General features: G+C 35.6%; 3 protein-coding genes and 1 long non-coding RNA gene across 5 annotated transcripts in view; 2 read left to right on the plus strand and 2 right to left on the minus strand.

Moving 5' to 3' along the window:
- Positions 1 to 26,742, plus strand: part of LOC134664336 (calcium/calmodulin-dependent protein kinase type 1-like) — an 87,528-nt gene that overhangs the window by 1,327 nt on the left and 59,459 nt on the right. The window contains exon 2 of the mRNA XM_063520912.1: positions 1,072 to 2,641. Coding sequence (XP_063376982.1) covers positions 1,072 to 1,285 — 214 coding nt within the window. The 3' untranslated portion in view covers positions 1,286 to 2,641. The remainder of the gene's footprint in view (positions 1 to 1,071; positions 2,642 to 26,742) is intronic.
- Positions 3,407 to 7,505, minus strand: LOC134664118 (uncharacterized). Its single transcript, XR_010098207.1, has 2 exons — positions 3,976 to 7,505; positions 3,407 to 3,728 (listed from the first exon to the last, which is right to left on the minus strand). It is a non-coding gene; the product is annotated as an uncharacterized LOC134664118 (long non-coding RNA).
- Positions 8,156 to 16,410, minus strand: LOC134664103 (protein sly1 homolog). 2 transcript variants are annotated; one of them, XM_063520692.1, is made up of 11 exons: positions 16,218 to 16,410; positions 15,984 to 16,143; positions 15,301 to 15,602; positions 15,018 to 15,107; positions 14,497 to 14,746; positions 13,910 to 14,062; positions 13,061 to 13,236; positions 11,942 to 12,212; positions 11,364 to 11,493; positions 9,684 to 9,887; positions 8,156 to 8,406 (listed from the first exon to the last, which is right to left on the minus strand). In XM_063520692.1, the coding sequence occupies exons 1-11, from the start codon at positions 16,243 to 16,245 to the stop codon at positions 8,296 to 8,298; spliced, it is 1,875 nt and encodes a 624-aa protein (XP_063376762.1). In that variant the 5' UTR covers positions 16,246 to 16,410; the 3' UTR covers positions 8,156 to 8,295. The 2 variants fall into 2 exon arrangements, with proteins under 2 accessions (XP_063376762.1, XP_063376770.1); XM_063520700.1 differs by lacking the exon at positions 9,684 to 9,887.
- Positions 21,468 to 26,742, plus strand: part of LOC134664124 (chitin deacetylase 1) — a 30,221-nt gene continuing 24,946 nt past the window's right edge. The window contains exon 1 of the mRNA XM_063520718.1: positions 21,468 to 21,619. Within this exon, the coding sequence (XP_063376788.1) occupies positions 21,526 to 21,619 (94 nt within the window). The 5' untranslated portion in view covers positions 21,468 to 21,525. The remainder of the gene's footprint in view (positions 21,620 to 26,742) is intronic.

The raw sequence follows: 26,742 nt of genomic DNA on the forward strand, positions 1-26,742 counted from the left end.
TTTATTTATTTATAATACAGATTTAGGCAGTCTTCAGTGTGTGAATTTGCATTAGTGAGATAACCACATTAAAAGATTATACTTTTATCCACTAGACTCTGGACCATAAATATGATTTTTATGCAGCCTATTCACCTCCATGTAGACAAAATTTACTAACAACTAGTAGTAAGTTTTTGATTCACTGATTAATTATATACCACTTCCTCATTAGTTTAGGGACTAAAACTAGAAACAGTAAAGTTATATCCATATGTTGAGATTAAAATCCTGAGTAGTGGTGCCAAATTTCACACAGAGGGAAATGGTGTCGCCTAAGTATGTTTATGACTAAACACGTAACAATTAAATGATTAATTTTGCATAATACTTCCTATGATTATCTTGCGAGTGTTACCTTAAACTCTTTGAGATTAAGAAGTAATACCAGCCATATACATTCTTTTCTACGCCACTAAACTACCATTGGTGGGTGGAATTAAGTGTTCGAGGTGTTCCTCTCTGTCTTCTGTTAAGTGCGTATCCATGTTATACAATGAATGGAGTATGGTTGCTTCTTCCTTGTTTTTCGGAGTAAATCGGTTTCTTAATTTACTTTACTACTATCTTCAGGTAAAGAAATAATTTATTCATTCAATCTTAAAAAGTTTGTAGTAAATAACAACTCCATTACCCTCTGTGTGTAATTTTCCACCGCTCCTACAGATGCTAATTATGATATTATCTTAGCAATGTTTTGATACATATGATGGATACCCTATTATTTTTGTATATTGACACTAATGTAATGGTGTTTAATATTGTCAATTAATGTGTATAATTATATTAATTATCCTCCAAAACTTATGAAGAAAAATATATATTATGTTCAAGGAAAAATTAAAATAAATCATCATTAAACACTAGTACAAACAAAAAACAATACAAGTGAGGAAAGTACTGAAGGAGTTTCTTCATTGTACAGTCAACGTTTTTTTTTGCCTTATTACAAAGGAGTAAGGTGCAAAATTGTTAATATATATTTGACGTTGACTGAAAAGTTATTTCATTTGTTATGTATTTGCTTTACAGGCAGGCATTGGCTCATCCATGGATTTCTGGCAATGAAGCTAGCAGCAAGAACATCCATGGCACGGTATCTGAACAGCTTAAGAAGAACTTTGCCAAGTCCCGCTGGAAACAAGCATACCACGCCACAACTGTGATTCGGCAAATGCAGAAAATGGCGCTCAGTAGCAGCGGCTCCAGTCGCAGCACAAACTCGAGTGCTCAGCTCAAGCAATAGCTGCCCACCCCATGACACGGCAAATCACTTTCCCTACTGACAAAGGTACTTAAGATTTATTTCATTTTTATTTAATTGGGTTGGTGATAACCAATGCCAAGTAACTCCATCATGCTTATTACAATTGATAAGCCTGTTACATTAATTGAAATTCATTGTCAAACCAGTTGGCGGCAGACACGCCGAAAGATCTGTGTCATCGCTACGTTTATAATGTTACTTACGGATCTACAAATATGAATGTACTGGTTGTCTTAATACTGGAATGGATAGCTTGTTTAGCATATTAATAATAATCAACGAACTGTTATTAAGATATATTTCGGCTAGTCATTATATCTTATCTGCTTGAAAATATTAAAGACATATAAAAATCTTATAGCAAATAAAAATTACATTGATACTTAATTTTAAAACTGATTTGAAATGTCTTTCTTTATGTGACACTTGTAAATTCGAATTATAATTTTCGCTCTTTATAGTAATAACAGTTATTGTTTCTAAATATTTTTGCTTAAAGGATAAATTTGATGGGAAGATCTGATTGTTAAATTAAAATTTACTTAATTGAATTTTAACTGCCAAAATTAAAAATGGTTTGACAACTTCCTCAAATCTAATACTAGTTAACAAAAAGTAGTTAAGAATAAAATGATGTTCTCTTTAAAGATACTGATTAATAACTATTGCTTAGGTATGGTGATAATCACTTGTAATAATAAGGTCTGTTGCAAAATTGATTAGAAATAATTGATATAAAATGACAAAATATTTACAATTATAAATATGGTTTACATTACATGTTGAGATATTCATTTGTAATTTTGAATCTTCTCTATAGTTGTTTTATATTTAAATATAAAACAGTATAGGTATGAATGTCGGGCAGGGTACTTGTTTTGAAATAAGGTGTTTGCTAACTTGATATTTCACTGGTTGAATCAAAATATCTCAGGCTAGGATTCGGTTGGAATAGTAATTTTGTTTAGAATGGCAGCTGTGCATAGCTGTCTGGAGCTTCCATCACAGCTGGTAACCATCTCGTATTGATTAGTATCAACTGTAACACATGTGTTTCGACAGTCACCTACCCGACTCCATTATGCTATCTCTAGAGTAAGTTTTATGATTCTAAACTTGAATCCTTCCTATATTTTATCATTTTCATATTCCTAAATACCTATATCAAATACATGTATTAGCGTTTGTTATACAATACTGCATTGTTGAATTTAATGTTCTAATAATACTCTGTAACCGTGACTAAATAGTTGGTAGTAGTTCCCTACATTATATAAAGGGCATTTCATACGTTACATAAGAATGGGCCTAATGTAAATTTATTTCAAGTACTTAGTAAAGGGGCCCACTGATTAACAGTCCGCCGGACGGTATCGTCCTGTCAGTTGTTCGGAACTGTCAAAATAATGTTCTAACTGACAGGCCAATACCGTCCGGCGGACTGTTAATCAGTGGGCCCCTTTAGATTGAATGGAATCTTGCTTACGGACTGCTGACTAGAACCGCACTTATATTCGCTTTTGCATATATTTAAAAGCTATGGAATGGCATTCGAACTAAAGATCTGATCTGATTTGATACATGACATTACTCTCCATTGATGTGAACGAGTGTGCAATGCTAGTACATAGTACTTAATGCCTAATGACGTTCAGATTTTTATGTTCAAAAGCTTAATATTAATGCGCGTTCTTTTTGCGAGACTGAAATAATTTAACATTTTTGAAGCATATTCAGTGTTCGATCGGTGTAAGTACTTACGTTTTGTGCTCTCTCCTCTGCCCTATAAGAATCTCATAATCAAAGTGATGGAGCCTTTGACATGTTGTTCAATCTTACATAAAACGACACATGTATAATTGTGTAGGAATTCCGCTTTACTTATAATATATGTATTATCAAGTGACACATTTCCTATATCTGTATTTTACGAGGGTATGAATATCATATCAAATGTTTTGACATTCCGATTAGGATAAACATGTAATAGTGACTATGATTTTATTCTAAATTAAATAAAATACGGTAACATTCCAGTTTTCAGTATTGTATCTATACATATTATTATATGCATTTTAAAATGAAATAATGTACATAATGTATTCAGTTTACAAATTCGATTTATTATAAAAACGACATTATATAATTTTGTTAGTAAGTTTAGATGCATTGGGGTTAAGTATTCAGTGCAAAGGTTATTCAGTTAACTCCGAAATTTTCTAAAATATTTAATTTTCTTATTAAAACAGAAAATACCTAGATGTATTTGTAAACACAAGTGTTTTCTCAATGCATTGATATCTACTGTTAAACTAAACGTTGACTGACCGTCTTCCGTCCGTGTTGACTGTTGACGTTGTCGTTGTTGAATAAAGCAATAATAATGGCATCAGTTTCATGAAAAAAAAAACACAAGTCGTGACTTACCTATAGTTCGTTTTTTTTAGCATTAGAAAGAACTTGCAAGAAGGTAAGCGATCTTGACATGTCTTTTAATTGAACAACGCTTTTTAAAAATCAAAAACGATTACTTATGAAAGCAGAAGAATATAAATGATCGTATTAGATTCATAATTGTTACACATTTGTCGTAACTTATTTTTAAAATATGTTTTTCAATTAAAAGACACATCAAGATTGTTTACCTTATTTCTAATGCTAAAAAAAACGAACTATAGTTCGAGTCCAGTCACGAATAACCCCAATGCACCTTAGGTACCGTTATATGTATTTCGTTTCCGTGTAGCGTCCACAAAATAAAATCTTCCGTCCGTGCTTTAAATTCCCGCGCAATTTAATTTCAAGTAATTATTATTATATCTATATCAAGGTATGTATATTGCATAAATTGCGTAAGGTGAATCAACTTTTTCTTGTTACTCGTTGCCATAGTTACGGTCACCTGGGTCACTCTTTAAATTAAAGTTTTATGGCATTTAAATTAACCAAACATGCATATTTGTGGTAGTTATATATAATCCCTTTCCACAATTCGAAATCGACCAAGCACTACAATAGAACATGGTACAATAGTTCTTTTAACAAACTAATGCTACTATAGTCGCCTGGCTGACGTGACAGAATAACAAGAAATATTTGATTCACTCATATGTATTATAAGTAACATGATATTATAATATTTGCATATTTATAGAAATGAAAGTGACAGTGTCAGCAACATATGTAATATCTATTGCACCTTACATAAATTTAAAAAGACAGGATCGTAAATTCAAATTGAAATTAATGGCTCACACGGAAAAAGATTTAACAGTAAAAAACATAATTCGTTTCGGTTCTCTTATGAGTAGGTAAACCAAACGAGTTTTGACGAGGATATCGACAGCAACACACTTAAAAACCTGTCAATGTGTCAGTGTCGATATTTACTTAAAATATCTTATTATATAACAAAAGTGTGTCATGCGATTTCGTCGATTTGTGCCACCGGAAGATTTACAATGCAACATGTATGTTTCCACTATAGGCCCTGGTCCCACCGCGAGCTAGTAAGCTATGAGCTATCGGCTATAAACACGAACAAAAGATAAGCACTCCCGTGTAAATAAAAAAGACACGGCGATATTTATAGTTACTCGCCCAGCAGTGAGCTATAAATATCGCCGTGTCATTTTTATTTACACGGGAGTGCTTATCTTTTGTTCGTGTTTATAGCCGATAGCTCATAAGCTTACTAGCTCGCGGTGGGACCAGTGCCATAATCATGATTATTCTACGACGCAGCCCGTCAAATGATTGTAGGCTTGGAATGTAGGCAACGATGCAAGAAAAGTAACGACGGCGTGACATAATTGTATTAACTGTGTACACAGTATGTTGAACGAAAGTGTTACCTGTAGGATCAGTACCTTACCAAATGAACCCAGACCACCGTAGATATGTTTTAAAGTCAACATAGAAACTGGTTTCTTGTAAGTTTTTTTACGTTCGTTTCATATGATTCTATGCTGGCCTAGGGTTCCAATTGGTTGATCGTAATGCTTGTTATTGCGCTGTTGAAACTTAGCCTTACTAGATCTATCTAACCCTAAAATGAGACTTAATGTGTAGGTTCTCTTGTTGAGTGACCTATACATATAAGTAACTGTATAGTGATCAACATTTATGGCGTATCTACTATCTATCTGTATAGTGATCAACATTTTATAGCATACTATCGCTGTGATGAAGGTAAATGCTGCGGGTGACATTATTGACGAGAAATAAAAGGGCTATAACCGCTTTCTCTGTCACTCTTATTACGCCTTCATTGGAGTAAAAGAGAAAGATCCCCGCAATTCGCGAATTTCGGTTTTCGCGGTAGCCCCTCTGGAGCGGCATAGGCATTGACGACTCGTTTTTCTCGGTCTGGACCGCAAAAGTGGAGAGACTGGCATCATTCCGGGAGATGTTTAAAAATAACATTTCGTAAAGACTGTCATTGTTAGTGTATATTATCTGTGTTTCCGACAATGGGATCGCTGGGATCAGGTCTCTAGGTACTTGCACCTATTTACCTATCTACACATGGAACACGGAATCTGCCTGGCTAACTAAATAATCTATTATTACATTAACTTAGAATTATCATTTTGATCTGACATTATTTTATAAATTTGATGGGGCATTTCAATTATTATTGTTATGACATTTATAACTTATAAGTAATGCTTCTGAATTTATCATAATTACAGCTTATTATTGTGAAGCATTGCACTGCTTTAAAGGTCCTTAGTATATAAGTGTAGAGATGTTTGATAAATAATCTTAAACGTATGTATCTGTAAATGCGCCTTAATAATCTGTGTAATATTAATAGTTCTATCTCTCTTTGGTATTGTTAATACTATGTAACCAGGGGTGTCACTCAGGTCTCAATATGAAGAGGCTCATATTGAATTGCATTTACCTTAAAATCGTTCACTAGTTTACGTGCCATTCTTTACTTATTTTTATTGCAATTATTTCGTGCTGAATCATAGAAACGAATTCAATGAGTCGGATATTTGCCAGGAGAATTATATATTAATGCGACCATCACAATTTTTTGATGTTAAATTTTACCCAAAAAACTGACGCGCATTCTATGTAGTTAGCGGATTTGTAGACGATGACGCGAGAAACCGTTAGTTAACACAATAATGCATGTAGGTAAGCCATGTTAGTCTCCTTTGTATGTTTTTAAATTATTTGTGGCCATAATAAGTTTTTGAAAACGATGTAGGTATGTTCATGAACCCAGGGAACTTTTTCTATAAAATGTTTTAGTTAAGTAGTCGTAAATGTCGTAATCACGTTATTTTTCTGTGGAATGAGCTGATGAGATTTATAAATGAACATATGTTATTCACTCTCTATGTTAAAAACAGAAAATCCCGGCCGTGCCATACGAATTGAAGTAATTCTAGAATGTTTTATTTTTGTTAATAAGAAATCCGAATTATTTTTATAATATTAATACGCACAATGCTTTAAACATAAGTATATTGTCTATATAATTTTATAAATGTTCTTTTATGTACAATTAATGTTAATTTAATGTAAGAAAACATATTTAAAACGTAGTTATCAATGTTATCATCTCTCATCCCATGCACAAACAGATAATTTCTCTTTACTGTATTGATACTAATTGTGTACGTGATATTTTTCGAATACTTTTGGGTGTAAAAGTAAACCAATGACTTACTGAAATTGGATAAATGTACAGGTTGTTTCACGAAAGCTGGCACGAATAAAATGAACAAATGAACGAAACTTTCATTGTATGAGTGACACCTGTATCGGTATTTACTGTCAGAGCCACCATTTTATTGGTTAAATTTAATGTGATACACACGTAGATATTTTCAACTCATTCATTCCATTCGTACCAGCTCTTGTAAATTGACCTGTATGTTCAGTTCTCTTTAATATGAAAGCTTATTCTTAAAGTACGTTTAGGTTCTAAAATCTTTCACTGTTTATTATTATATTTCTACTTAAGTAGTTACTGTCTTGGCCCTGTTTTGCTCCTAACTGTATGTATATTATGAGTTGTCTATATTACTATCAGTGTTATCACGTATTTTAGCATAATTACACGTGCACTAGACGGCCCCGACCCGACATCCACTGCGATACGCAGTTTACTCGTTCGCTATTATTATCTACAGTAGAGGTGCCGAGAGTAGTCACCCTTGGAAACACGATTTAATAATGATCTTCGTTTTAGTTTAGTTTTTCGAATTATTATTTTGTAATGGCGAACTAAAACATTACATTCTTATTTTAAAAATTGATATTTATCTACTTAACTGTTTGTTCTGTTTAATTGTGCCAAATCCATATCATGATCGGTGATAGAACTTGTATTCTTAATGTTTGTACTTGTTACACTTACATTATCTTGCCGCAACAGTTAATATTGTGGATGTTCAAGTTCCTCGTCACTTAAAGTTAATCATTTGTTCGTTAAAGATAGTGCTTAGTGTAATCGTAATCATATTTGCCTTTTTTCGAGAGTTATTACAATTATTACGTTCTTAGTTGACACATTTTAGTTTGTAATGAAGCACAATAGCGTAAGTACCAGGAAGATAACATCACCGTTTACAGAACTGTCCCTCGGACCACGGAGGGCGATTGGTTGTGAAAGTTCTGCATTAATAACTATTATAATTTCATTTCAACATTCTTAAACGGAAATAGCGAAAGATTAATATTTTGTGGGTCAAGATCTGATAACTATTAAATTACTACTATCTTGTGATTTAGATTTTATACTTCTTGTTCAAAACAATCAAAAATTTATTGGTAGATATTAGATGTTAGGTATATTTTCTGTGTCATTGTAAATAAAATGCCAACTTGTTGAAGTATTGTTTCATTGAATGCATCACCAAGATTCCATCACAGATAAGAAAGAACAACAAGAATGAACGATTATAAATATAGTCATTGATTAATATTTATTATTTATACAATAGAATAGGCAGTGTTGGTACTGCTCAGTGGATCTCTTCGCCCAGAAGTGACAGTTGCTTGAGGAACTGCGAGGCGTTGGGGAGTGTGGTTGCGCCGTAAATGATCTTCCGGGCAGTTCCACTCGTAGCTTGTTGCTGCAAATATCATTACACTAGTCAGGGTTTTCAAAGGGTTATCATCAAGATTTCGTGATGATATAAAGATGTTTCTGTGTTCTTATCCATTAGGCGGCAAATGTCAAATTGAAAGATATAGTGCGTACGCTACGCTGGGGGTATGAAAGAATAAATCTGCCAGAATATGGTTCAAAGCCAGCTGGGCAACTTTCATATGAATAAGATTTTTGCTTTACACTCTCCTGAGTACTATGCTATTTTTATTTGTGACTGTACATTGAGATCATAATCAATGCCCACAGCAAGTATAAATAAATTGACTTGTATTAAAGGTCCATAACCTATTGAGTGACAGACGGACACCTATGGGTGTATTCCAATTTGTCCCCGCCGGCAGTGGGGAGACACTCCTTTCGAGCAGACTTGGCTCCATTCGGCTCAGCATTGCTTCGAGCAATTATTAGGCACCACATTTTTTTTTTCGATGTGGCGCGCGCACAGCTCTTTTGAGCAAGGACCCCGCTAAGGATACGGGCGAGCCTTGCTCATATATGCATATTTGTCGCCAGTTTTCCCTTAGTCGCCTTATACGACAGCCACGGGACGAGATGGGATTAATCTGTGGTGCCTAGATTAGATAGACTAAAATTTTGACAACACTAAATAATCGAAAGGAATATTGCCATACATTAGAAAGGGATAGCATGATTCGTTCCTGAATCGCTGTCAAACTTCGGATTTGTAGGAAGTGTCCTGTACGGTAGTAGTAGTATTTTTATTCTGTGCCCCCGGGTAGATGGAAATAGGTGCATTCATATGAATCATTCCTGTCTTCTGTGACTTATGTATGGCGGCGGTCACGTGGGGCGGGGACATAAGAGAATATATCATCTTATGTACTCTAGGAAATGAGGGAAGCAGCGAAACAGTCGGTAGGTAATTTTATACTAGACTTATTAAATTCAACGAAATGTTGGACTCTATTTCGTTCTCAAATACGCAGCGTCTTCAATAGGGTATTTTTCTACTAGTCAAATCAGTTACTTTTTTAGAACTGTCAAAACGATTTGTTAATATGGAATTTATATGAATCATTACATCGTGACGTCACGGTCAACTCGCCTACTATTTATACTTCTATCCGATTTATTAAATAGAACTTGTGTTTAAAAATAACTCCTATCTGTGTTTTTCTCATAATTATCTGGTGCTTTATTTCATGCATAGTGTAAATAATTTATTATTAATACAGTATAATACCCTATTAGGCAAGTTTAGCGCGCAACCGAGCGTACCTTAGCGAAGTCGAGGAGGTTATGGTACTCGATGTAGTTGCCGCCGCCGACGAGGAAGACGACGGCGTCGGTGGGCGGCGGGCAGCGCGCGCTGCGGGCGCGCGCGGCCGCGTCGGTGCGCGCGGCGCGCGGGTCCAGCCACGTCAGCTCCGCGCTGTCCGCGCCGCTCAGCGCGCTCTCCACGCACCGGCTCACCGGCAGCTTCTGTTGACCCGGACAAACCCAAATGATCACGCACAGACTACGAGTATAATAGTTGGATACATGTCATACGTACTATAGGTACGACTATACAGGGTGTATTTTTTTTCCTTTTTTTATTAAAATTCATATTTAGTCACCTGCAATAATGTACGGGGTCAATATACAGGGTGAAATTTAAATCACTGGCCATATTCATTCCCGGCACTAGGTTACACTTAAGGAATCTATTTAGCGAAAAAAAAGAGTACACTTTTTTTTAATTTTCATTTTTCATTTTTCAATTTTTAAATATTTTCCACGAGTCGTGGTCACCCTATTACCACAAATGTAAACAAACCTAATAGTAGGTTTTAACAACAACATCAGCAAAACCCTTATCTGACCTTCACTAAACCTTATAATCGTTGCAATAGGGTCCACCCAGTTAGTGTTGGCGATGGTAGGCAGGTTTATCAATTTCGAGGGTAGTCTAAACTAAACCATTCCGCGCTAGCGGTAAACATAACGGTAAGCATAAATGATTAGTCACTCGTCACTCGCCAACCTTAAAATAATAATCGCGCGCGTACTAAGGTTAAAAAAAATGTTTTCGAACCGGGAATATTACGAAGTGGTACGGTGTTATTTATTAAGTGGTGAGTGTTTACGTGGTGCACAAAGATTATACGAAATGGAATCCGTTCCACGCCTTCGCAGACAAGGATTGAATCCAAGAGTACCATCTCTTGGGACTTTAGTTAATTGCGTCGATTTTTAATCAAATGTACGTAAGTTGATTCAATTTTTTAAATACGCCTGAATGCAAAGATTCCTGACCTAGTTTTTACTCATTGTTTTTAAGCCACACACGTTTTGTTAATAATCATTAGTCAGAAATAACATTTTAGATTAAAAATGGGTTGCCTTTGCATTTTGACGGTTCTAAGCCCGTTAATATGAAAGGAAAAATTAGCAACTTATGTAGGTAATCTCGCTGCAATAGGGTTCATAATTGGTGACGCGATTGCAAACAGCGGGAGGGGCGGGGTGTCAATGACCTTAACTGATAAGAGAGAAGCGGGTGTAGTGGGTAGTTGTCGGTTCACCATAACGAACGAGGTTTTTAGGACAACTTGATGATGAGTTATTTCGAAAAAAATGTACTGAGCGGTATTAAAAGAAAAAAACACGTGTTTAATATTTTTTCGAGTTCTTTCGGTTGTTTCAATTTGGCCAGTGAATTAAATTTCACCCTGTATAGTGTCATACTGAGAAATTTTTATTATGGGTCTACCCCGAAATCGCGAAAAAATTTTTACTCCCATACAAAATATTAACATCTGCCAGCCAGTATGTATTTTTCACGATTTGGGGGTGGTCCCATAGTAAACGTTGCCTACCTACAGGTATATTCACCCAGTAAATTATTGTAGGTGACTAAATTTACAGTCTGTATTGTATAACATTCAAATAAAAAATAGGCATAAAATTACTTACGTGTTTTTTAACAACCAAATTCTTGACACCTTCCATTACAAAGGATGACCCTTGGGAAACCAATTTTGAAAACATAGATACTGTTTTTGTACCTCCACCCTCGTACTGGCCAGACATTTTTGTGAAGCCTCTGAAAGTCGATATTGGTATTAGTATTTTCTGGTATTTTCAGTAAGTTTATCTTTATGTTATTTGTAGGCTGCATATAATGGGTTTCCATGCTTTAAGTCTAATGCATAAAGTAAATTCATTCTATTAGAACTTGGACCCTTACTTATAGTTATAATAGAGTTCAAAAAACCTTCCTATAATCAGAGGGTGCCATCAGCAAGGCTCACATACTTACTAATTTATTTAGACCCAGATTGAAATAGCATATTATACGATTAATCATATGTGTGCGTGTTTTTAATTTGCAAGTTATAGCATAAATACCCATTTTATCTTCTACTGACTAGCACATCGGCAGAACGAATTTATCTGTCGGTCAATTTGCTTCGGATTAAATGGGTTGTTTTATGATCTTGCTGTAAAGACTTCTATTTGATATAAAAAGCCACAAGGATATATGTACTTACTTCCATCGCCGCATGTACGAGATAGGGTTGACATCACAATTGGCAGCCACTAACGCGGATTCCAGCTTCTTATAATCGTCGTCGGGTATTTGCGAAGTGCACAGATAATAAATAATGAAGAGCCGCATCTTGTCCTCCGGCGTGCCGGCGCTGGGGTCTGCGATCAGGTCGATGACTGCCTTGCTTTCTACGCCGCTGCTTTTGCTCATTATCTTCTCCTCCAGTTCGAAGAACGAGTCCAATCGTCTTGACTTTATAGCGTTTAGAATAGCTGTAAAAACATGTTTCATTTAAAAATACAATGTTAAAAAGGAAACTGAAGCTTATTTCCTGTGGTCAGTATTCTCTCTACGTACTAATTTATTTTAAACTATATTCAATCAATCAATCAATCAATAATTTATATTTAGTATATTGCACAAAATGTACACAAAAAATTAAAAAATGGCGGACTTAATGCCTAATGGCACTCTCTACCTATCAGTCTACTATAGGGCTATAAACAGAGACGTAAAAATGGTGGAAGGAGACATGTAAGAAAATATTTACATATTTAGAAAACTTAAGCGCTGAAAAAACTCCGCTCAAAATGCAGATAATTTTTTTATGTTCATGCGTCAGGCCCATATTAATTCGAGTAATGCCGCCAATAACACGATCTCTACATTTACTATAGCGTCTATAGCACAATATTGAATGGGTTTGATATGTTTATGTTAGATAAATGAGAGGTGGAGAACTATTTCTTATCGTTATTCTGTCCTGTTCCTGTCAGTCAGGGGACAACACTAGTACAGTTTGTTAGACCTGTTGTACTACTAATATGATTGGAAGATGACGTTATAAAAATGGCTTATAACTGACACAAGAAAGCATTTTTGTTAAAAGTAATTGCCATAAAATCGGGGTTTTAACGGTGACCCAGGAAAACGTAACCATAGGTTGGAGCGTGACACAGCGAGTGAAAGGTCCGATTGCTGTGTCACGCTCCAACCTATGATTATCGCTCCCGCCGTCGCAAGTCGCTCGATGTCGTGGCTAAGCCGTGACGAGTGAAAAAAAAGTTGATACACCCATTTACTGCAAGTTTAGAGATGCATGAGTTCAAGCATTTAATACCTGTGGCAATGGTGGTGTGCATGTCGATCAGCCTCTTCTTCTCCATGAGCTGCGGCAGGGAGTTGACGGCGCTGGTGAGCCGCTGGGTGTTGTCACTCACCATGCTCAGGGCCAGGTCGCTGTCCGCGTCCAGGCCCATTGAACTTTTCAGCTTCTTTACTTCCGCTTCCGAATTCCTGTAAAATCATTTTACGTATTTTAGTTTAAATATTATTTGGATAATAAAATCTCCCACACCCGAAATAGATGGCGGATCTGTGGTAACTGAAACTACATGCATCATCTTTTAACCACAAAGATTTCTGGATGTATGGAGCCGTGCAGCGCTATTTTACATTAGCTTAGGGTTGCCACAGCTGCCATAAGTATAGGGATGTCGACCGGGACAATTACATAGGTAACTCATTCGTTTTTCTACTCCCATGGGGACAATTTTCGCATTGGACACGCTACCCTGGGCACCACGCTTCCAATGGGGAAATGTCTTGGCGTACGGGGACGTATGGCAAACCTACATTAGCTGTCAAATTCTAAATACGAATTTGTCTACTTTAGTCTCATCTTAATTAAACAAACACAACAATAAATATTTAGTTTATACTATACATATAATGTCTGCACGACTTTATCTACATAGTAGTATTTAACTGCACAACTTAACATCGAATCCCCTTAATCAAAAATGCGCTACAAGCCTCGACTAGCTAATAATCGTTTGTCTTTATCTGTCATTTTGACTTACGTATTTGTAAGAAAGGGATAAAACATAATTTAACCAATTCAGGCTCAAAAAGTTTTATGATTAAGAGGGTAAATCTGCAATATAACTTAGGTTTTAAAGTTACTAACCTATATTTGTCTAAATCCTCCTGTATAGCCTCTGCTACTGTTGGGAAAGGACTGCCTTTATGCTCCGTCCAAAGAGGGTCCCTCGAGTCCAAATCACAAACGCGAATCTTGGTCTTTTGGCCTGGCACTGCTGAAGATTCTGGTACTGCAGCTCTAAGGAAATACACAAGTAGAGATATTGAAGAAAGAAGGAGGATATTTAAAATTTGATGGCAGAATTGAAGAATGTACAGTCGACGTCAAAGATATGTTTAATTTTTTCGCCTATTTACAAAGGAGTGAGGTGCAAAAGTGTAAACATATTTTTGACGTCGTGTGTACCTTTCATAATGGTGGTATGAATATTCTACATTTTGAACCCTATTATTAAAATAAGAGATACTAGATTCCATAAATGTTTATACTACCAAAATACTTTCTTCATCAAGTAGTATGAATGAATAAAAATTAATAAACTACTACTATGAGATAATAACTTAAATAGGTACAACACAAATTGAATCTTCTTGCCTTGATCATAAGGCTGATAATCATTTATTAAAACTTGTTATTGAAACAACATATTTTATATTATGAAGAACATCTACCTGTTCAGTGATAAGTCCAACACATCATGTGCCAAAGCCTGGTAGGTCCATGTGTGATGCAAGGGTGTAGCCATATCAATATTTCTATCCAACAAAATAAGCATAGGCCTAGTGAAACTGAATTGACCTGTGTTGCCATGGAACAAATTGTTTCTGGCATCCCATAGATTCTCTCTCAACTTTTTGTCTAGTTTTGTTGCTACCATTTCAGCTGCATTGCCTTTGCTGCTTCTTATTATAGGCACATTACCTAAAATATAAATATTAGAAAAATATAAACGTTATAGAGTCTGCAGCGATTTTGATAGCCCACACAGTGCAAGTGTCATTTTAAACGTCATGAAGTTATTACATATAAATAACACTTACACTGCGTGGGCTATCAAATCCGGTACAGACTTTTCTTGGTGCAACTAAAGATAAAAATATAGGTAGGTATATTTTCTTTTATTAACTCCTGACATTTTTATATTAGGTATATAATATAACACAAAGAAATATCCAAAATCGTTCATACATACCTAAAGTAACAAAGACCGAGAATAAACTTTCTACAATGTTATCCATGATAGCCTCCATTTCAGTATCTTTAGTGTCGCCCTTGTTAATTGCTGTAACAAATAAATTATTATTTATGTTTATATCTAAATATATTTATTATACTTATTGTCAGTTTTTTTTTACACAAAATATTATAATTGTCTAAAAACTAATTTTAAATTACTGTATTTTTCTGTACTTACACCACAATACTGGTAATATTGTAATATTACATTGTAATTTAATAATATAATAAATATTTACCATAGTAAGATAATGAATCTGACTGCTGGTGCTTCATAATAAACAAATCTTCCTCTAAGCAAATGAAATTCAAATACTGATCAAAAACTTTGTGTATATGCATGACAGAATTAGACTGGATGGCCGATGCTGCAAGGTCCTCTAGCTTCTGCCTTGTTATGGGTGATATGAAGTTCAAGTGGTACTGGTCGTAGATCCCATTGTCCAGGTCCTGGCAGATGCGGCCGAGGTTCTCTTCTGAAGGAGCACAGAAGTAGACGGCAGGCACTTCTGGAATGTTGTCTCTGTCGGAATGCAGCTGACTGGAATTTATAGAATAGAATAGAATAGAAATACATTTATTTATGACAAACAAACACAGATGACAAAAACATGTTGACATGTATACAATGTATAACATTTAGTACAAAATGCCATAAAAGGGTCACAACTCAGCATGTAGCTGGCAAAGCCAGCACTGTTCTACAAATTATTTTTTTACAAAAATGTTGAAAGATTTGTTATTGATAAGGTGGACATTATTTATATCAATTATGAGTTAAGCTGGAATGGAAAATCCCCGAATTTACTTTTACTTTATTTACTTAGATACATATTTGAGATTCTTATTTATCAGTAAATTATGGCGGATAACATCAGTAATATAATAGGCGGTAAAAATCGAATGCATCATAAGTACTTACACGTGTAGAGTGACACCTAATTCCCTTAACTCTTTGATAGATACAAGTGGAGAAATAATGTCTTGTCCAATTCTGTCGTACACTAGCACTTTCCATGTCGGTTCAGTCGCCACGCCCTTTGTTAGCGGCTGGTTCAGATTCAACATCTGCTTTAAGGCATCTGGAAAAATATACGTGAGTAATTCCCAACTCATTCCATGTTAACATGAAGTTAAATAGTCAATTAGGACTTACTGAGTTGGCGTTCTCTTAAGGTTGTCATTGTCCTGAATTAAATATGTTTCCATCAATTGAAGATAAAGTGTAGAAGATTTCTCACATTGGGAAAATACAAAACACCTCTAATATCAAAATAACTCTAATATTCAAGAAAAAGATTGTGTTAGTATTCGACTACACGGTCTATACACACGAAATCTCAATACGTCAAATTAAATGTCAAGTTGACGTTTTAACACGTAGTCATCAGTTTCGTTTAGAAATCACAAGTTTTGATGACATTTCTTTTCATATAATTTTCTTCTACTAATATGTTTTCATTTACTTTTTACACGACTGCCCATACAAAAAAAGTGTATTGTTTTCAGGGTTCATGTTTGTATGTGAGTTTCTTTATTCCTAATCAGAACCAAATCAGAACATGACACCGAATAGGCGTATCCAGTCAATTTTTCGCCAATCTGATTAAATTGTCCGATCGAATCAGGACTTTCCATCCGCACGGACGCAAACGCCAATTAGGCTCGCCGAATTCAACCTCCGATAATGACTGATATTACCGATAAAATGAGGTGCGGATGACAGAATACCAATTTTTGAGGCCAGTATTTTCGTCCTGGGGCATTTTTTCATTTTAGAGGGCCCTAATATCACCATAAATATAAAATTGGAGATTGACGCCAATATCATTTCTGATCAAATCGACCGATTTGATCAGTCCCGTCTGGATATCGCTTATGGATCCCCACTATTTTTGTTACATCTGTATTACACGAACCATTTAGAGCCATTGAGCCGTTGACTCCTACGTAACTCATTAACCTACTACACTGGGTACGTACGTATGTACACGTATTTAACATAAACGAATGAAATTTGGTTCATTTTAATTTTTATTATGAACCCTTAAGGCTAACTAGAACCCGAAATTTTATGAATGTAAGCTCAACCGGTTTGTCAGAAACTGACTGACCTACTCACCTAGGCTAACATAAAAAACCTAACCCACTTCCAGATGACCTAGAGTTAGGCCAAGAAAAGTCTGCAACGATTTTGATAGCATACCTACGCAGTGTACCTAAGTGTTATTTATTAGCAAGTTGAAATTTGCCATCCAGCTGGGTTACTGCGTGGTCATGAACCTAAGATAAAGACACAGTGATTTTATTTAACATTTGAAAAAAAAAACACAGAATTCTTATATAAACTCTAAGCGCCTATCGAATTTGTAGTAGAAATGAATTTTCGTTACGAATCAGCTAGGTACGTTACGTATATCTTATCAAAAACGTAAATGCGAGTATTTTTAACATTGCAATAAAATGATTTATTTACCTAAAAAAAGAGTGAAATAAGAGCAAAGTTCAACATTAAGAACATGCGTCGTTGTTGACTTCGCCAGCAATACAAAAGAATTGAGAATATTGAGATTTATATACAGACGCCAGGCCCCATAGCCAACATGCCAATCGGTTACGCTACGTAGCGATCGAAATGCAACTGTCGCTGTCGCACTAATATTTCCATATTAGTGACAGAGAGACTCAAAGCGTTTCGTTGTCGAAGCGATAGCGATTGTAACCTTGGCTAGGCCGGCAGGTTGGAAAAAATGAGTGGGCCCTGGAGGGAAAGTGCCTTAAAACCTTAAGTTAGTCCACTGTACTTACAGGAAACATTCTTTTATTTTTACTTAAAAAGAAACAACTGCATTCAAAGATTTTTAAATTCGCCTGATCTCGCTCGGGAATCGGATCTACCCACGTAAAAACTAAATCGTAATTTTTTTATGCCTATCGATCCAGGATCAAATACTTAGAAACCAACATAGATTAGGGCGCTAGAAAAACCAGAAATGAATAAAAAAATTCTTCATATGCCTACATTCTTATTTGGTATGAAAAAATTTAAAAGTTTCACATGCTTTTTTTAGGCCAATCATTCATAATCATTTTTAATCATTGCATTCATGTAGGTACAATAATTATACGAGTATTAGGTAGGTAACTACAAAGTAACATAAACTTTGCATCAACCCTGCGGTGTAGCAAATTCCTATCAGGCTTGAGGATGAAAACACTGTATGGAGACGTAATCATATCCGAAATATAGAATATCTCGAGAATTCTCAAGCAGAAACACTAGAAAAGAGATAAAAGTAGGTAGGTAGTGTTGGCCCGATTCGGATTTTGAAATAGACATCTATTAGATATCTTTTAGACATCACCAAAATACGATAACGATATGTTTAAGATCTAACCTGTCAAATTTGACATTTGCGCGATTCTGGAGATACGATTCCTACTCTTGAACGATTTCCAGAGGATACCTATGACTTAGAGATCCAATTCACATCTAATAGATATCTTACTCTATCTAACGTAAAAGTGACATTGGTTGCCCGAATTGCGCTGCAAAAAAGAACTAGTTTATATCTAAGCTATAACGTATCTAGAATGGATCTAGTACGTATCGTCTCTTGTGAATATCTTGAAGTTCGAATAAGGCAGTATAAATAATGTAAACAAAATATAGGTACTTAAATACTTCTCTGAAACTTATAAGTGCCAAGCGATGTCTTGACGATATATTGAAAGTTTTTATTCTCTTTGTCTTTTCTAGGGTTCCCAAGGACAAACGGGACCCTTGTTAAAACGGTACCTAATACCAATCATGAAACATTCAAGAGAAAATGTGGAGTATATTTTATATTTCACTGATACCTGCAAAATTTCTACCGCTTTGCACGTTACAAGTTTAATGTACATATATAATAGGTACCTACTATTCGTCTTTTACGTTTTTGACGTGTTTAATTTAATCAAGATACTACATTTCAACATAATTACCAAAATAAAACCGTTTTTTTTCTTCAATTTTAAGAAATCAAACTTAAAAAGCTCTATGACTCTTATTTACCTATGATTAAATGTGGTCAGTGTTGAAATTATTATTTTATTTTATAATGTTAAATACTTCTTTTACCGGATTTGAGGAATGTGGTTTACGTTTCATTATAGGGGTATTTAATTTAGACTAATACTTAACCTTGAACAAAAATAGAACAGACTTCATCTATTACACAATTTGAAATGCCATTCCAATAAGTACTAAAATCTTTGTATAATGGCACATCTATGCTTATAAAATATGAGTATTTTCCTCAATCTTCCTGGAGTTTGTCATCAGTTCTTGAATTGGCTACAATGTAGCCAACTAGAAAGCTTATCCTTTCAAACAAAAAAATACTTAATAGGTTTTCGATATTGGTCTAATATGATGCATGACCAAAAAATATAAGAAAATCGCGAGTCGACCTTCGGATTAAAAATCAAAACGTTACCTATAAAAATTGTCTAGCGGTACAGAATCATCCATGCGTAAGTCTCGGTCGCACTTAGCAGGTTTTTTATCTATATAAATATATACCTACAGCGGAAAATTTTCCTATTTCTTATTTTTCACATGCAGCCCAGAAATATTCAGAATTCATTGTACCCCAAAGACGTTTGTGATATTGGCGGAGGTTGGTCGAGTATAGTAGGTATGGCTAGGGAATGGCATGCATGGTGAGATTCAATAGAAATTCCTCTTAGGTTGCTTATCGATGTTGCGATGTAGATGCTTGGCTCGCAAAATGCTGTCTGTGCATATTTGGCGTGTGTGGCTTATAGTATTGAAATGCTTTGAGAAACGTATAACGCAAACCTAAACGTACTGGCGACCTAGCCAAGGTTACAATCGCTATCGCTTCGACAACGAAAAGCATTATGTCTCTCTATCACTCTTCCATATTAGTGCGACAGTGACAGTTGCGTTTCGATCGCTACGGAGCGTAAGCGATGGGCATCTTGGCTACGCGGCCTGGTGCTCGACGCAGTCCCGGTACATGTCATCTTGAAAATTAAGTCATTATTAATAGAGGTGACAGCAAGGTGTCATCTATTGGGTATTAGCATGTCGAACACTACTACGTTTACCTTATTTGTGGAAATTGCATTTTTCGTTTGTTGTTCATTGCTTAATCATAATCACACAATAGTTGAATAGCGTTTGGATAAAACAAGGCCCACCGATCAAATGGTTTTGGCATCACAATAATTATTTAAAAAATGTATTGAAATAAGTTGAGAAGATGGAAGAAATTCAATGACAAGTCGTAAACGGAGAGGTAGCCTAGCTCCGGAAAATGGTATGTTTAATGATAATGACAGCAACGATATTATTAGATAAGTAGGTAGATAGCTTGCAATACCTATTACCTACTACTAATATTCTTAACTGGATCCAGGCGTCTGGCAGCTCATTATCATATTCCATTATCCGGGGCTAGCTCTTATTTCGTCAATGGTTTGTTTCGGTAAATTGCGATCAAATTGCTAATATTTTTGCAAAAGTTGCGTAAGTCACAAGCTGACTTAGTACGTAAGTTACATTGGAAGAAGATTCGAGGGAATCAATCAAATAGTCTTCTATTTGATTGATTCAATCTTTTGCATGAATCGGACGAGTTCAAAACGTAAATCGGTCAACCCTGTGGGAACCTGGGTCAATCGTAATTAGGTACATAGAAGTCCTTATTATAGCAACACTAATTATTGGGCACAGTAGAAATACTAATAGGCACATTGCCAAAGTTAGGTACTAACCGTTTAAAACTCCAATCCGTCGAACGTGCCTTGCGACATATTTAGGACGGAATGGTGTAGGTAGTACAGTCAGACCCGGTATCACATATTGCAATAAAACTTCCAAGAACTGTTTTTGAAGTACATACCTAAATAATAATGTGACTCTACCATAGTTGGTTATTTATATATCACATATAATATATAATTTATGCGGTTCAATATCTAATACCTAATACTTGCACATTATCTAAGTACATGTATAAATACATAATGTTTATAAGAAATCGCAGGTAAAAATATTTTAAGCGTTATGAAATAAACTACCTACTGACTATAAGTAAACTAACAATAAGGAAACCCATTATTAAATACCTACAACATAATAATTGAAGAAGCTTGTGCTTATTACACCAAAAATGACTGACTGTTTTTTCCGCAATGACATGAGACGAGAGGCTTTAGAGAAAGCCGTCTGCGGAGGTCGGCGGGCGATGGTCAGGGCCTGCTGTTCAATATGCTTAACACGACTTGCTATCTCGATCGCACGGTTGTTTTTACGCCAAAGAGTGAAAGGGAAATAAAGAGAATAGTTTAAGTTTTCAATCGAGATCAGACCCCCAGACCGGTGCTAAGACGGCTGATGGGCCCAGGCGCAGCGGCCATCGCGCAGTGCGCCCGCGACGGTGAAAGGTGCTATGTCGCGACTACACGGAGGGAACGCTCTGCGGATCGCCATGGCCGGCGTGCCGATTATGCGAATATTAGTTGTACTTACTATTTTCGTGAACGGTTAGTGAAATACTTCCTTAAATTATTTTTGTATCGCCCCCATTTTTAAATACCGTCAATTTCATGTGAATTCGCAAAAAACAGCGTGTTATTCGTTATGCGTAATCTTATGCAATGGATTTAACGTAACATTAACGTGTGATCAAATCGTTAACGTAACTATGATGCCGGAATACAGTGAAAGCCATTTACGTGTAATTCTGCAAATTTGTTAAGTGCCGGATGTAAATGTGACATAACATTTGATCTAAACATAGAATTGAATATTTTGTGACTGGTTGGTTTCTGTTAATATTTGTTTTAGAAAGTGGACAAGTAGCGTATGACATAGATAGGTAAATTGTGAATCGACGTGTGCCTCGTAGTATGTCGAACACGTCCTATCTTTCACTTGACATTGACGCTTGTGGTCGCTTGCAATCGAGGATATTGACACTGCTAAGTGTGAATTACTAACTTTCAATTACGTACCAAACGTTAAGGTCCCTCATACCTATACGTAAAGTCTATCTCTATACCTACTTTTATAATTTTAAATATTTTCACTCAATAATCATCAAAATTACATGTCGATGTGTTTGTCTATTTAATTTATGTAATGATTTTCGAACGTTAATTTCTTTAGGTTCTGCGATTAATAGGTACTCACTTTAAAACAATTGCAAGACCGCTACTAAAGATTAACTCTACAATTCACCCCGTGATCGTGACGATTGCTGAAAATAACTCAACACGTCGTCGGGTTGTTTGTACTTATTTTGTTACCGTTTAAATTATATTACTTTAAAGTTGTTCTTTATTATTATCTAAATCTATTGTGGTTTAATTTCTGGGACAATTATTTTTTCAAGTTTTCACGCCCGCCCGAGGGTTAATTTAATTAATTTTATAGTTTATTGGAATCTGTTTACCTATTGTATTAAGATGTCAAGTTACCCTGTAACGACCTAATTTGTGTCTTTATTCTCTTATTATTGATACTCAGTTTGGATCATGAAAAAATACTGTAACGTTCCGATAAAACTCATAACTTGGAAAATAAGAAAAATTATATTTCCAAATACTTTTTGATACTGGAACGCAATACTCTGACCGAAGCAATGGTCAGTGAATAAATAATTTTTAGTTAGTATTGGTATGTATGTACGGTTGACATTTAAAATATCACTGGATTACCGGTTCTTGCGCTGTTTCAAATACATGAGAATAATAAAACAGGATTAACAGCATTATTAATTTTACATTACGTAACCTAATTTATTCATGTCTATTATTTTATATCACCTACCTAACCTAATCTACATACTTTAAGTACGATTCCTACCGAACGGGCGGAGTCGGAGCGTATTTCACATTTGTGTCGTCGTGTGTGGCTGCTCGTGGAAGCGGTCGGCTCCGGACAGATTCCATCACCGTGTGTGGCTGCTCGTGGAAGCGGTCGGCTCCGGACAGATTCCATCACCGTGTGTGGCTGCTCGTGGAAGCGGTCGGCTCCGGACAGATTCCATCACCGTGTGTGGCTGCTCGTGGAAGCGGTCGGCTCCGGACAGATTCCATCACCGTGTGTGGCTGCTCGTGGAAGCGGTCGGCTCCGGACAGATTCCATCACTTTTGTCAATTTGTCATACATATACTCGTAATATGTTGTTGTATGTGTGTTATGTTGTATGTTGTAATATGTAATTGAAAATGCTCTCCGGTGCAGCCCGACTCCAGGCAGTCGGTGGGATGTGTACATTATGGTTAGGTGATATCCGATATTGATATTTATACGAGTAAAGTAGGTATCAATATGATGAGTAGGCATACAGTCTGTGTCTGACCATGGGGCTTTAAATCCAGGGCTTGATTTTACTCGCTAAACTGAGCTACTTTTACTATGGGACCAACCCTAAAATCGGGGAAAATGTTTGGCTTTTCCATGCAAAACGTCGACATCTGATCAGCCTGTATGAAGAAAATTTTCGGGATTTCGGGGCTGGTGCCATAATAAAAGTAGCTCAGTTTAGCGAGTAGAATCGAGCCCTGGATTTAAAGCCTCATGGTCAGACACACCCTGTATATCCTTCCATTCTGAAGTTCGAAGTATAATACGAGCTATTGGTAACTTTGTATGTAGTAGGTACATAACTTTTATTCTGGAGGCGATATTACAATCCAGTACGAAGTCTAATTACTATCTTTAATTGTTAAGGACTAAAACAATTTGCATAACTTAACTTTCACTTTTAATTGTCTCTGTTGAACGTTTATTGTTTAGAAAGAATGCAATTAGTGTTACGCATTGGGTACTTGGGAAGTTTAATATTTGATTTTAATGTTAATCAATAATCATTATCATTACCTGTTCTTCTATTTATGATGACTTAACTATTTATTTAATATAGAAGTTAATTAGCCACATTAGTTGAAAGTTACCATATTTATTGATGCAATTCATGCAATAGGTATATTGATCGTTTAAAATTCTGCGTTTTCCGACTTTCCGGTCGGTGCTACATCTATTGTCACTTAAGACAGTACTACTACTGCTACTTAAAGTACTGATACTACCGCTACTCAATGCTAGATGTCGACTATGAAAATACCAATCTTTTTGAGTGAGCACTCTTGTCTTACTATATTTCTCTATGGCCAAAGTTACGATTTTGATAAATTTAAAGCTTTCGCGTGTTAAACACATATAAAATAAAATAGATTCGCGATAGGGTCTATAAAATGTAAGTTAATAAAGTTACGATTTTGTTTAGTTCTATGTAGCTCTATAGAAATTATGATATTTTTGTCTAAATAGGTAAGTAGGTAAATTCTTCCTTAGGTTCTTCATTAAAGAGCGTCATTCGATTTTATCTCAATTTGGTCTTGACTTGGATGAATGATTTTTTTAAATTGTTTCGCATATAGTGGAAATATTCCCTGTCATCGGGTGAAGTATTGATAGCTCAGATGGCAGAGCATGGGTGGGAGTTCGTGTCTCGCCCGAGTGAATATTTCCACTTTTAATTTATTTCTAAACATAAATTACTACCGATTTCAGTGATAATTACCCAATAATTACACGATAATTTGAAGTAAATATGTCTTGATAAAATGGACCCATGCAAATCTTGAGTTATTTGAAAAAGAACTAGCAGTTAGCTTGTTAAGATTTACGACTATTAATAGAAGGCTAATTCTTTACAATGACCATGAGGAGATAATTATGTCGTGTTCGTACGAATCGCGTCAGAGTCAATCAATATTACCTAATCTAAAAATAATGTTCCTTCTAAACTATTGGGCAAAATTTTCACTAAATAATTGTGAATAGACATGAGTTGTGTGAGATAGAAGCTGACGTATAAAGGATGACTCACGTTAGACCGGGCCGTGTCCGGGCCGGAGCTTCCGGCGCTTACTTTTCTATGACATGACAGGTGATCGTGATGCTTTCCGATGCGCCGGGCCGGAAGCTCCGGCCCGGACACGGCCCGGTATAACGTGAATCATCCTTTAAGATTAGTTTGGAATCATCTTAGTTGGTGGGTCTCTTTTCGATATAACGGGACAGTAAACACAATTTATTACTCTTGTTGACCTATACTTATTTATTTCAATTTCAATTTATTTACTTACATTGTTTATGTACTTATCATGATAGAGTTATATATTAATGTCAATAATGTTGTAAATAGGTTCAATAAATACATCGAGCTACAAAAGTGCACACCCACTTTATAAATGGAATTCACTTAGGTGCACATGCGGAACCACTTAAAAGCTGTACTAAGTATCACTACCACTATCAGTTATATTGAAATTAGTCTATACTTATAATATTTCACTACACTATCTAATACCAGCTTTGGAAACATGACAAAGTAAAACGAATCTCTAGGGGTGCCTGGAATGGAATGAGACTAGCTGCGTCCGCTACAAATTATCTAGGGGCCAATTCAAATTTACATTGTGAAATCAACATGATATCCAATTGATGTTAGTCGCGTGTACATTTCAATCGTACTTGTCCGTACATGTATTGGCGCGAGCGAGACGCACAAGCGAGTGATATCATTTTGATGTCACAATATAAGTTTGAATTGACCTCCTAGTTCGTCCAAACACCACTAGGTAACACTAGGCTTCCACTAGGTAATAGCAAATGTCAAAGCGCATAACGGATACTCCCATCGAAACTATATTTTATCAATCGGATTATAAGCTCATAGAGCGGATCATTTTTTTTTGCATTGGTGAATTCCTGTGAAATACTGTACTTCGTAAAAATCTATCTATATATATAAATGCAAGTGTCCTGACTGACTGACTGACTGATTCATCAACGCAGAGCCGAAACTACAAAAGCCAGAAAGTTGAAATTTGCACACCAGATTGCATTTATAAAGTGTACAAGAGATAAGAAGCGATTTTGAGAAATTCAACCCCTAAGGGGGTTAAAAAGGGGATGAAAGTTTGTATGGGGTTAAAGTTTTCTTTTAAGCTAGGAATTTGAAACTTCGTAAAAAGATATATTATTAAAATACAAGAAAACTAATTTCAGCGTTTTTGAAAATTCATCCCTCTAGGTGGAAGTTCGTCTGCGGGTGCAAATTTTATTTTAAGCAAGGAACTTGAAACTTTGTAAAAACGTTTTAAATTAAAATACAAGAAAAGTTTTCTTTTTCTTAGAAAACTCATTTCAGCGTTTTTGAAAATTTATCCCCTAAGGTGGTGAAAAAGGGGTTGAAAGTTTGTATGGATATCAAACATTTTTTCGAGCGCGGGACTTGAATCTTTGTATTTGGGGATACTATTAGAAGACAATAAAAGTAATTTCAGCGTTTTGTAAAATTCATCTCCTAACAGGGTTAAAATGGGTTTCAAAGTTTAAATCCATTACAAATGCTTTGAAAATTCTTAGAAAGGCATAATAGCCGATTACAAAAACCGGGCAAGTGCGAGTCGGACTCGCGCACGAAGGGTTCCGTACCATAAAGCAAAAAAAAAACGGAAAAAATGCAAAAAGAAAACGATCACCCATCCAAGTACTGACCACGCCCGACGTTGCTTAACTTTGGTCAAAAATCACGTTTGCTGTATGGGAGCCCCACTTAAATCTTTATTTTATTATGTTTTTAGTATTT

Source organism: Cydia fagiglandana, chromosome 1 (assembly GCF_963556715.1).
Source record: "Cydia fagiglandana chromosome 1, ilCydFagi1.1, whole genome shotgun sequence".
Taxonomy (NCBI): Eukaryota; Metazoa; Arthropoda; class Insecta; order Lepidoptera; family Tortricidae; genus Cydia; species Cydia fagiglandana.

Coding starts and splice junctions, on each gene's coding strand:
- LOC134664103 (XM_063520692.1), bottom strand. CDS start 16,245: ATGACAACCTTAAGAGAACGCCAACTCA. Junction 16,144..16,217: donor CTTAAGAGAACGCCAACTCA/GTAAGTCCTAAT, acceptor ATATTTTTCCAG/ATGCCTTAAAGCAGATGTTG. Junction 15,603..15,983: donor TTAGGTGTCACTCTACACGT/GTAAGTACTTAT, acceptor TATAAATTCCAG/TCAGCTGCATTCCGACAGAG.